The sequence below is a fragment of the Pyxicephalus adspersus genome, chromosome 1 (assembly GCF_032062135.1).
Source record: "Pyxicephalus adspersus chromosome 1, UCB_Pads_2.0, whole genome shotgun sequence".
Lineage (NCBI taxonomy): Eukaryota > Metazoa > Chordata > Amphibia > Anura > Pyxicephalidae > Pyxicephalus > Pyxicephalus adspersus.
The window spans coordinates 42,893,776-42,905,370 of record NC_092858.1 but is presented as its reverse complement, the minus strand read 5'-3'; the positions used below and the strand labels follow the sequence as shown (position 1 = coordinate 42,905,370).

At 39.1% G+C, this 11,595-nt stretch overlaps 2 protein-coding genes across 5 annotated transcripts in view; one reads left to right on the top strand and one right to left on the bottom strand.

Annotated features, from left to right (window-relative positions):
• The window catches only part of PMEL (premelanosome protein), a 9,049-nt gene extending 5,098 nt beyond the window's left edge, over positions 1 to 3,951 (top strand). The window contains exons 7-12 of the mRNA XM_072398950.1: positions 5 to 283; positions 759 to 911; positions 994 to 1,087; positions 2,111 to 2,316; positions 3,367 to 3,454; positions 3,553 to 3,951. Of these exons, the coding sequence (XP_072255051.1) occupies positions 5 to 283; positions 759 to 911; positions 994 to 1,087; positions 2,111 to 2,316; positions 3,367 to 3,454; positions 3,553 to 3,703 (971 nt within the window). The 3' untranslated portion in view covers positions 3,704 to 3,951. The remainder of the gene's footprint in view (positions 1 to 4; positions 284 to 758; positions 912 to 993; positions 1,088 to 2,110; positions 2,317 to 3,366; positions 3,455 to 3,552) is intronic.
• A 2,751-nt stretch (positions 3,952 to 6,702) lies between these two features.
• Positions 6,703 to 11,595, bottom strand: part of DGKA (diacylglycerol kinase alpha) — a 110,046-nt gene continuing 105,153 nt past the window's right edge. For all 4 annotated transcript variants that reach the window (XM_072408534.1, XM_072408525.1, XM_072408552.1 and 1 more), the window contains 4 exons: positions 10,660 to 10,852; positions 9,629 to 9,749; positions 8,120 to 8,180; positions 6,703 to 7,729 (listed from right to left, as the gene is read on the bottom strand). In XM_072408534.1, the coding sequence (XP_072264635.1) occupies positions 7,646 to 7,729; positions 8,120 to 8,180; positions 9,629 to 9,749; positions 10,660 to 10,852 (459 nt within the window). In that variant the 3' untranslated portion in view covers positions 6,703 to 7,645. The remainder of the gene's footprint in view (positions 7,730 to 8,119; positions 8,181 to 9,628; positions 9,750 to 10,659; positions 10,853 to 11,595) is intronic.

Sequence of the window (11,595 nt, the reverse complement as noted above, 5' to 3'; positions counted from 1 at the left end):
CCAGAAGATGTGGAGGCTGTTACACAACCAGAAGATGTGGAGGCTGTTACACAACCAGAAGATGTGGAGGCTGTTACACAACCAGAAGATGTGGACCCTGAAGACGCAGAGGCTACCCAAGAAGTAATTCCAAGTGAACCGTCTGTATTGACTGAAGCTTTGCCCTCAGACACTGTTCCAGACCAGCCAGAAGAAAATGCAACACAAGTTGCTGAGGGCGCAGAAGGTGCCACATCCGTTACTGAAGCTGTACAGGATGTAGCTAGTGCTGTACCAACACAAGGTAGGTAACAGTCTTTTGTTCCATATAAATGGAGCCCTGTGTCATATAGGCAGTATGGAGTGTCTTACAGACTTTTTCCAACTTAGTTTGCTACAGTGGTGGTTAGATGTATCTCATGATGCTCATTAGGACTAATTTTCCCATATGGGTATATAGCAACTGATACCCTTAAGGGATCTTCACAGATCTCGTATAGAGAACAGATATTGCTCAGCCATTAGCAGAATGTGAAGGTCTGCAGTTAATGCTTCATCATTTGAATGTGCCACAACCAGTTGTGGGAACACCATGATGGGCAAAGCTTTTTGGCAGTATCTTTGCTAACAAACCTGTCAACCTATTTTTTTTTTTTTTTGGGGGGGGGGCCTCCTGGAGATGGGAATAGTCTTTGGTGCACACAAGGCTTATAAGGTGTTTTAATTGACTTTATAATGGTGGTCCAACAATTGTCTTGCTCCTTGTAATCTCTCAACAGCTGTAACAGAACTTGTGCCAAATGAAGTTGTAACACCCACAGATGGCAAAGGTGAAGTGTTGCTACTTGCCAAGCGTCAGGCACCAGAAGGACCCCTTGTAGGATGTCTGCTTTATCGTTATGGAACATTTGCAGCTGATCTGGATATTGTCTGTAGGTCTTTGGATCAAGTGGGTGTGTTGGGTTTTCCTTAGACTGTTTTTATTGATACATTTACATTTCTTTTCTCCAACAGCTGGCATTGAAAGTGTACAAATTGTGCAGGTGGAGCCAGTTGTATCAGCAGGGCTTCAGAACACCGTGGATCTTACAGTCACATGCCAAGGAAGGTAAGAATGCAGTGGGACCAGGGGACATGCAGCTTACACTAGAATTTTAATATGTATTTGGGTCCAAATGTCTTTTGTTTGCTGGTTGAGAATTTTAATTCAAAGACTTGCAGCCATTTAGCAGGCCTGTAGCAACAAGATGGGTGGAGGGCCTCATGACTGGGGGAGTATAGAAGGCCGTACAGTGAGGGTTAAAAGTTCAGTAATGAGGGATGGCCTGGTAAGGCAGAGGAGAGAAGGACTGTGTGGCTGTGGAGGGCTAAAAGTTCAAGTGATATGGTTATAAAGTTCAAGAGGGGAAGGGACCTCTGAGTAATGGCAGGAAGGAGAAGAGGTCAAAAGTTTTTTTTTTTTTTATATATAATATAAAAAGAGGTGGGAAATGTGAAAAGAGCTAGAAGCAGGATTGGAGGGGATGGTAATGGGGTGGTTTAAAGTGAAGGGTTAAAAGAATGGATCTTGGGGTGGGGAGCAGCACTTTGAAAAGAATCTCTGGTGGACTGCATTCCCACCCTCCCTCCCTAATTTTAGGCAAGGGGGGGCATTGTCACAGCAGCAGGAGGAGGGGCTGGTTTTTTGTTGTCAGGTCCATGGAAGTTAGAGGGGGGTAATGAAAAATATAAAGTAAATGGGGACACGGAAATGTTTGGTTTGGGACAGTAAGGTTAGCCTTGCATGACACTTGGTTGTTGTGGAGGCTAAGCTGGAATATGGGGTCCGCTAACTGTCCCTGAGGGGGGGTATGAGCGCCTGGGGGGTCTGGTGGGGGAGTGGAGACAGCTGGATTACTACGGAGGATTGGTGACTTTCATGGCTCTGATTTTATACTTAAAAATGTTATTAATATAAAGATTATGTTAATAAAGGGGGCTGCTGTGGCCAATTTTCTTCCAAACTGTTGTAATAGTCCTTTGTGGGGTAAGTGGTTGTTGTGGGGTTCGATTAGTTGGTTACAGCAGGAAGGACTTCTTATGCTGTACCCTAGTCATGTGTCTACATCTAACTGTCTATACTGTGTTTTAGTGTTCCAAGACAAGCATGCACTGTAATTTCTGGCCCAGACTGTGATAACCCACAACAGACTATCTGCAGCCCAGTGGAACCTTCTTCTGACTGTCAGCTGGTTCTGCGCCAGGCCTTCAATGAAAGTGGTGTCTTCTGTGTTAATGTGTCCTTGGCTGATGATGTCAGCTTGGCTGTTGCCAGCACTCAAGTTAGTGTATCAGCAGGTAGGTGGCCCAGTGAACTCGTTATGTGTCTGTAAGACTGCGTTTATAACATGCTTTTCTAAAGAGTTGCTGTTGTCTAAGCAACTTAAACCGAATGAAAGGGGGTGGTGTGATTACATCATGTCAGACAATTTTCTACCTCAAAGTGTGCGTGTGAGTAGTTTGTGGTTTTATTCTTTGGGGGGGGCGGGGGGATAGCCCTTGTATAGTGCCCTAAGACCTGCATAAAACAGTCTAACTTAGCCAGAAGGATGAGTACTGCACAGGGGAATGTCTAAATGACATAACTCAGGGGTGTCAAACTCATACAGAGGGCCAAAGACCAAGTTGCAGGCCAAACTTGAAGTTTATTGAAAAAAAATTGAAGTTTTTCCTTCTCATTATATAGAAAACCTTTTAATATGGAAACCTAGGTTTTGCTTAACATTCATCAATCTGGAACAAGCCTATATTAGAGAAATGACACCACTGCTACAATTCCCTGCGTCTATAAAGCAGTCCAATGTGGGTCCACACATAGGCAGAGGGGCCACTGGTCTATAGATGCGAGTGATGCCGGCAATTGTAATAGCGGTTCTATTTCAATGCAGCGGAGGGCCAGCTGTAATTCATGTTTTTTTTAAATCCTTTGGGGGGCCACAAATCCTTTAGGGGGCAAAAATTGGGCCAGAGTTTGACACCCAACATAACTGATTGTGCTACACAGCTAGAGCCATAGGGAAAATTACAAGCTTCACTGTATTGCTCTGCTTGATCAGACATTACTGGTATGTTAAAACTGCCTGCCATGGATAATCTAAACTTTGGGTGGGACTGCAAATTATGTTCCACATCACATGGTGGAACCACTGAACACTATTTGGAGATCTTTATTAGTCTGTTGCAATTGATGAATGACCTGGTCTGCTTGCTGTCGTGTTTGGGGTTTTTTTTTTTTTTTTTTTTTTTGGGCCATCAAAACAAACTTGTGATTGGTTTCAAGCAATATCTCCCTGCAGTAAAAACAATTGGTCCAAGGTTTAATGTTTTATACTACTTTACATTTCATAGGTGCAGCATCTTCAGTGAATGGAATTGCTGTTACAGTTGGTGTGCTCCTGGCTGTACTTGCAGTAGCTGCTGTAGCTTACACCTACAGGTATGTACTTGGGTCACCTAAAATATGGACGCTAAGTCATTTGTTTGCTTCTACATTTTGTGTTTAATATATTCCATAACGTTCTTCCCTTACCTCAGGCATGTGAAGTCATACACTCCACTTCGAGGTAACCATTCAGCTGGAAACTGGTTTCCTGATCGTCAATCTGTTTGGCTTTTCATTCAAAGTGCCCTCGGACGGTCTGCGAATGGGGAGAACAGCCCCCTTTTAAATGGTCGAGTAGTGTAAGGCAGAAGACATGCATGGAAGAAGGTTGGAGTCTGGGCTTTTGCTTCATGTCATTTAGCAAAAAAGGAACAAATTTGTCTTCTGCTGGATGTCGCACAATTAACCTGTTCACCTAAATGCAAATATTGCTATTATGGTCCTGCAATAAAGGGTACACAAGGTGGTTTTCTGGCTCTGGAGGACCTAATTGGCACAACTGTCAACCTGTGGCTGAACTCTTGGCCGCCAATAAACTCTCTTAAACCATATTTAATTGTGTTCCGACTCGTTTTGTCCATGTTTAGCATACGATGCTGCTTTCTTGATGCGCAAATGTTAATTAAGACAATGGGGTGAGGGAACAAAAGTACTAATGCTCTGCACACAACACTAGTATTAAATTTTTAAGCATTCTTTATAGTTGGTGGTGGGGCATCAAAATCCAAATTTACCATCCTGTATTCATTTTTGTAGAAAGGTTATTCATAAAATCTTATAGCTGTATTTTTAAGCAGACTTTACGCTGGTGAAAATAAGGCTTTAGAGGTATATTCTAGGGAGTTAGAAAACACGCAAAATGGGTAACTAACTGGGTTTTTAAGATCTAACTATTCTATTGCTGAAGTTACTTCATAATTGTAGTAGAATTTGGGTGTTCATGTTCACAAAGGTAAATTGGTATATTTAGTTTTAGACCCCAACATGTCTAAATTTATATGTAATCAACTATCTTTAATTCTTTTCATGGCATACTCCCATAAATGTAAAGTCTATGGCAAGATTGGGTGTTTTATCCCCGTGTGTGGTTTTTTTTTTTTTTTTTTTTATTCAATCTTTTTAAGTGGGTTTCTGCTATAATTTTGTATAGTAAAGCAAAACCTGTAAAATAAGTTGTCAATGCAGGTCCCAATAATCCTGGAGAAATTAAACTAAAATCGGACACTTTAATGTTACAGGTTTGCAATAATTACTCCTGCTGCCTATTTTATATTTACACCTGTCCAGTTTCCAGAAGCAAATTCCTAAGGCTTTCCGATTTGGTGGAGTATCTTGTCTGTCCTGAATCGGCTACAACTGAAATGAGAAATTGGGTGCATATAGTTCATCTTGTGCTATTTGTCTCTCAACCAGGACAACACCTTCAATTGGTTTTGGTAGCAATAACTAGGTTTACAGTTGTGTTCAAAACTTAAAAAAAAAAAAGACATGCTGCTCATAATCCTTAAAGCTTTTATTTCCATACACACAAATGCATTGGGAACCCTGTCACCTTCTATTCTAAACCAAAACAAAGAACAATTATAAGATTTGTGTAATTCCTATACAGCAAGTGAAAAAAAGGCTTCAGACTCAATCACTGTACAATCTGAAAAACGTTTCCCAAGGTTTTCCCCTCCTTTCAATCAGACCAATATTTAGGTGTATACCCACTGTTTCTGAGAACTGCTGTACATCAGTGTTGCATGATGTCGACCATGTCCCGGATGATTGGATTACATTCCACAATTCCACAGGTTTTGCCTCAGACGGCTTTTTTTTTTTTTTTATTTCCCCGCAAGTTTTGTACTGTATTAAGGTCCAGGGATTGGGCTGGTCACTCCATAACATCAGTGCTAGCCTGAAACCAAGATGTTGCTCATTTGTGTGTTTGGGGGTCATCTTGTAAAACACCAATTTCAAGGGCATTTCCTCCAAGTATTTTGATGTATTCAAACTGACCCATGATCCCAGTAATCAATATTTAGGTCCAACACCACAATATGAGTAAAATCCCCATATAATGCTTCACGGCCCTCATAATGTGCTGTGGCTTACATTCATTGTTTGGGTTATCTGACAAAGTGTGTGGCCCCTAAATCCAAAATTAACAATCTTGCTTTCATCAGTCCACAAAATATTGCATCATTTCTCATCAGGCCAGTCAATGAGTTTTTTGGTTCTATAACATCTTCAGCACTTTTTTTTTTTCTGTAAAAAAACATTGGGACTTTGGGGGCTTCTTGCTGATAGCTTGGCTTCACATAGGTGTCCTTCTAATTGTGAGTCTTTGCCATTTTTGCATTCCAGTTAATGGTAGTTTTTCGTTTTCTTAGTCTTTCAGGTTTTGGTTGCAATTTTAAAGTATTTGAGATTTTTAGGTGAGCAGCCTATTGTTTTTTGCACTTGGTTATAAGTTTTCCCTGTCCAATCAACTCCAATTCAAAGTACACACTCTTCTTCCAAGCAATGTCTGAAATGAACCAGATTACCAGAGAAAAATGCACTATAACCGGCATGCACAACATTTTCTGCCCTCTTTTTCTAAAGGGCTGTAATTGACTTTTTTTCTTCCACAGAAGGAATGTCATCACTGATAGTAGTGTGGCATTCAATCATTTTGAACAGCCTAATATACCCTTTCTTCTATTTATTGTAAGCTTGGAATAGAATGTGCAGTGTTCCCAATGCATTGGTATGTAAAGAAATAAAGCTATTATAAGGATTTTGAGTTTTCACTTTTTTAAAGACAGTAGTATTTTGAACATGTATATTTCATGGTACGGGTTAAACTTTTTTTTTTGTTTTAGATATACCAAGGTAAGGCCAGAACATATGTCAGGGTTTTAATGATGTGCATTTGTAACAGAAACATTTCTCACTTTCTGGACTGAAAAAAGGGAAAATATCCCCAACAGTGAAGAAATAAAATCATATTGTAATGGCTTCAGCCAGCAGGTTTTTCTCCTGTCTCTGTTTTACCTTCCTGTTTTGTCCCAGTGACAAGTGTCACTTTATATAGGAAGGGAAAAAAAATAGACAACACTAACCTTGTTGGAGGTAAAAGTAGATTCTATTTGAAAGGTGCAGACTTTAAATCTGTGATCCTGACCCTTCACTAACTAAAGATCCTCTGGACCAGGCATGGCATAGGCCATCCTGCTCCTTAAGTCACATATTAGCAATGACCGCATCCATCAATAAAGTTTTTCTTTATATTTCACTTAGATGGAAAGAAATTAAAGGAAACACATTCTATGGAGTCTTGCTTCTGAAGCACTGTCTATAAACAGCAAATCTTTTATTTATTTAAATTATACCCTAAATCAGAGTAATATCAGCCACGGTTTATATTCATTCCCAATATAAGCTTCATAATTTAAAAAAAAATAAAATACATAAATAAAAACAGTGCAGTGTGATCTGATTTCTTACATGGTTTGTACCTAGGTCAACTGCAAAGTTAGTCAAGCCATGTTCCGCATGAGCTGCTGTACTGTATAATGCATCTATGGAGCTTGGGGTAAAGCAACTTGTGTACCATCATGTACAGCTGTGGGCAGCTACTTCCCCCTCCGTTACTAATAAAAAGTCAAGAAGTAGCTTGACTTGGCAGCCACAGGTAAATCCTTGGGGGGGTTCAAGCTGTCCCTTTCTGGCATTCATGGTTATAGTCAATTTTTTTGTGCTGATCCAGACTTCTTTTCTAACACAAATCTAAAGATGCTGGATTCTGTAAACATGAAAATTACAATCTAAAAGCATTTTGTGGCAGAAGTGACAAAAATGAAATAACATATGGAAAATATATTCTTCTATTACTAGGTGCTATAGTAAAATGATTATCTGTACAACAGGTTTTAAGAGCAAAGCATACATGTGCAGAGAGAATATTTTACAGGCCTCTAAGGATAACTTGTCTTCTATTGTCAATATTATAGAACAGCATATAAGGCTTTAATAGATGAGGAAACTGGCACTCTGTTTATATAATGGACACATGTTCTAAAACGCTAAGTGACAGCCCAGCTGTTACCCAAGCTACTGTAAAGCATTGCAGATGGCAAGGGGGTTTTCTGTATATGGGCTGAGATGGCAGCACAGTTAGAGCAAGATAATTAGGAACTAGGTTATACTGATAGTCCATTAATTCCTGATGGCAAGAGGATTCATCGTCTTCAAGATAAGGAATGTCCGACCTGGTTATTACTTGTTGAGAGAGAAAAAGCTTGAGGAGCGTGGAGGAGGTGCCAGCAGCATTGGAGCCTGATTCTTGTGTGTGATTGTAATCTGGAAGACAAAAAATAGCTTTTTTAATGAATGACCTTTATGCCCCCTTTACACCTATGACCTTTAATGTGTACCAACATATGTAAATGTATTTACTACTGATTTTGATGGGCCTATTTCACAAGTATATGTGTGATAAAACACAATTGCATAGATGTGGAGCCATACAAAACTAACTAGATTGCATGTTGCTTCTTATATTTTTACTTCTGAAGTACCTGTGATATGCTAATATAAGATAGGGAAGAATATGAAAGTTTGTTTTCTTTGAATGAAGGGCTAATGAGCTTTGCTGTTTTGTATCAAGCAGGCCTATACAACTTTCTGAATTCTAATGAACTAGGCCAAACATTTTTCCTATGATTACCAAAGAAAGCAATGAATTATTACCGTGCAGGGAGGCTGCATCCAGGGTTCCCCATCAATCTGCATTGGAAGTGGCTTTGTGGTTCTGCAATAAAAAAATAGGAAGAATATTAGTTAAAAAATTGCAGAAAATAGAATAATCAGTTCCAGATAATTACTCCAAAAATTAACTGAATACAAAAATCATCTGACTAAAAGGCACTGAAGTTTATCCCATTCCAGAACAGAAAGAGCTCACTGCATTTCTGGAAGAATCATCAGATGTTATTCAGTACTGGCAGACCCTTTAAGGAGACATAACATGGGAAATATGAAATGTATTTTGTGTTAAATCCCCCACCTCCTAGATTGTAAGCTCCTCGGGGCAGGGTCCTCTCCTCTTCCTGTCTCACTGTCTGTATCTGTCTGTCATTTGCAAACCCTATTGAATGTACAGTGCTATGTAATATGTTATATAAAACCTGTTTAATATTATTATTAATAATAATGTAGTGGAGAGTTGCCCGCTCCCCCCACAAATATACCTTAACTATTTATTATTTATTAAACTGATTTAACTGATTTTTATTTGCACCTCTGCAGTAACAGATTACTAATGAATGTGATCTGTTGCTTATTGTTATTAGTGGTGCCTTGCTGACTTCTGTGGCTCAGAGGCAGCGCTGCTAACATCAGAGGCGACTTAGCGCTGGTAACATCAGAGGCGACTTAAAGAAACTTTCTCTGAATATATAATGTTTATATAAAGTAAGTTTTTTTTTCCACTGAACATTGCTCTTTTGGAACACTTTGGATGTCTGAAGGTTCTCATTTATCTAGGTCATGGTATAGCTAGTATTAAGTAAATATATTACATTTTTAAACTATATTCAATAGTTTATTTATTACTTTAGCTGGAATATATATATAAATTTATTTATGCCACCCAGCTGGAATATATTTATATATTCTAGGATATTTATATCCTTACAGGTAGGACAGATCCCATAATCCAATCAACTTGCAGCAAGATTGCATAATTCTGCCTTAGTGATAAGGCATAACACCTGCTGGGATCCTTGTCACAGGTAAAATGAGTAGTTTTAAAGATATCATAATCACCATGTTGGTCAATGTACACATCAAGGCACACTGCTTACAGCATTCTGAATTGAACTTGACAGATTCAATATTACTACACACCCAGAATTAAGTTTGAAAAATTGCAAGGCCAATGAAATGTTAAAGTTCCTTTATATAATTTATTCATATATGTTTTTTTTTTTTTTTGGGGGGGGGGGGGGGCATCCAAAGTCCAAAGCTGTTTGGTAGAACAGAAGAAGCAGCATTTAAAGATCTAACCACTGAAAGTGCAACAGATAAATAAAAATACAGTCCATTTAGCAAGCAGAGGTGTCTGTCCAAAGTACCTCTAACATTTAATGTTTTGGTGAAACTGTTAGAGAAGGGAGAGATGTTCTTTGTTGCAGAAAACTTTTAAAATTTAGGATTCAGAAGTTTTTTTTCATGGGTGACATTATGTGTTTTTCTCACCGAATAGTAAGCTCGGAGCATTTGGCCAGTCGTTTTCTTGCACTTTTCAGTCCAGTGTAAATCTGTCCCATCTCAATGGCACCCTCAAGTCCCACAACTTCTAGCCTCTTATCACTAAGGTCTGTGGAAATAAAATCAGAAAAAGCCATAAATTCAGAGTCAATCTTTGGTTATACAAGAAGATCACCTTCATCATAATAACTGCATATATATATGGTCCCACAAAAAATGGACTGCTTTTGCTGATCAACATTTCTTCAAAGACACAAACTCAAAAAAATTATACAGCTCAGGAAAGTCAGAGTGCAGTCAGGAGTTCTCATCTGCACACTTGTTTTGGGCCAGTGATTTAGGGTCAGCATGACAAGCATTTTCAGGATGAGATGAATTGCTACATCTACTTTTTTCATGAGTACCTTCCTTAAAGTCTATCCATGGGTTTCCACCATTTTGAATCAGAAGCACGGACAGAAATTTTCATCCCTATATTAGACAGTTCTGTCATAATCAAGACCAGTGGATGATATACTCAAGAAAATTATCTCAAAAACATTTTATAGGTGTTTAGCAATATTGCTTTTTCTTCCAAAAACAAGCTTTATTGAAGTGCTAAAGAAAAAGACAAATGTAAACACATACAATCATCAATGCATAGGTGAAGCAATAGTAATCTTGTTCCTGCAGTACTAACATAAATGACTAACATAAAGTAAGGAATTACACTAGACGTATCATACAGTAAAATATGAAACCAAAAACCCGGGGAGATTAGCCAGCACAAGTAAGAAGAGGGTAGAATGAACCTATATCTAAAACCCCTAACTTCACAGGGGTGATATTTCCTCAACTACCAAAGGATCATATTCACCGTCAAGACAATATCCTGGGGTGAGGAAAGGAAAGAAGGGTAAGGGACCAGAAGGGAAGGAGGTAAGGACTCTTTCGTTGGAAGCGGCTACAGATTCACAGAAGTGCCATCATGCAGAATTGTTTTTTTTTTTTTCGTGTACATAATTCAGTTTTTGCCTCACCTTGAACACATGACTTTACGGCCTCAGGATCAGTGATGGCCTCAGGTAAGTTTTGACAAGAAGCATTTCGAGGTTCTCCCAAAGGTTTCCGTGTCTCTCCCCACAGATTGGAGCCACCATGCATACTGGGAATGTTAATAACAGCAATGCCTTCTAGGGACACAGAACTGAGATCCAAGGGGGAGCCACAACACTTAAACAGATAAAAAAAATTATATTAAGACATAGACAATAAGCAACATACACTATAGTGCTAAAAGTCTTTAATATCTAAAGACACTACAATTTAATTTTTATGCCATTGAAGTGCAGATACAGCTAATGTCCCAGGATCTGTGATGCTATCAGCACTGTATAAACATTTCTAAATAACAGCCATAGGTTCTCTTCCTATCACTCTTCTCAAAACAAGAATGCCTTGGCCAGATGCAATCTTTTTAGCTCGGTAGATGTTCAGATGTGACATGTATAAAGAAAGTATAATGATACAAGTCTGGCTGTATATGTTGGACAGAGTCTACGTATTAAAAGAAATGCTTCATATAATTTGAGGCATTTGTTATCCATTAACCCCAATATTCTTCAAATTAGCTAAAGCTGGATTCTGTTGCGTAACTTGTTACTTTAGGAGCATGTTAGACAAACCTAACAACAAGTCTAACCTCCATTCTGGATCTCACTTAAACCAAGCTTTCCCCTTCGGACTTACCGTATTTTTTGCCATATAAGACGCACTTTTTCTTCCCCAAAACTGGGGGGGGGAAAGTTGGTGCGTCTTATACGACAAATACCGTGTTAAAAAATAATTAAAATAAGATACTCACCCGATCCTGCGTGCGTCTCCTCGATGCTGGCTGCAGTGTGTGTCTCCTCCTGGCTGCAGTGCAGAGCGAAAGAAGCCGGCACACACGCCCCCGCGATTCTGAACCCGGAAGC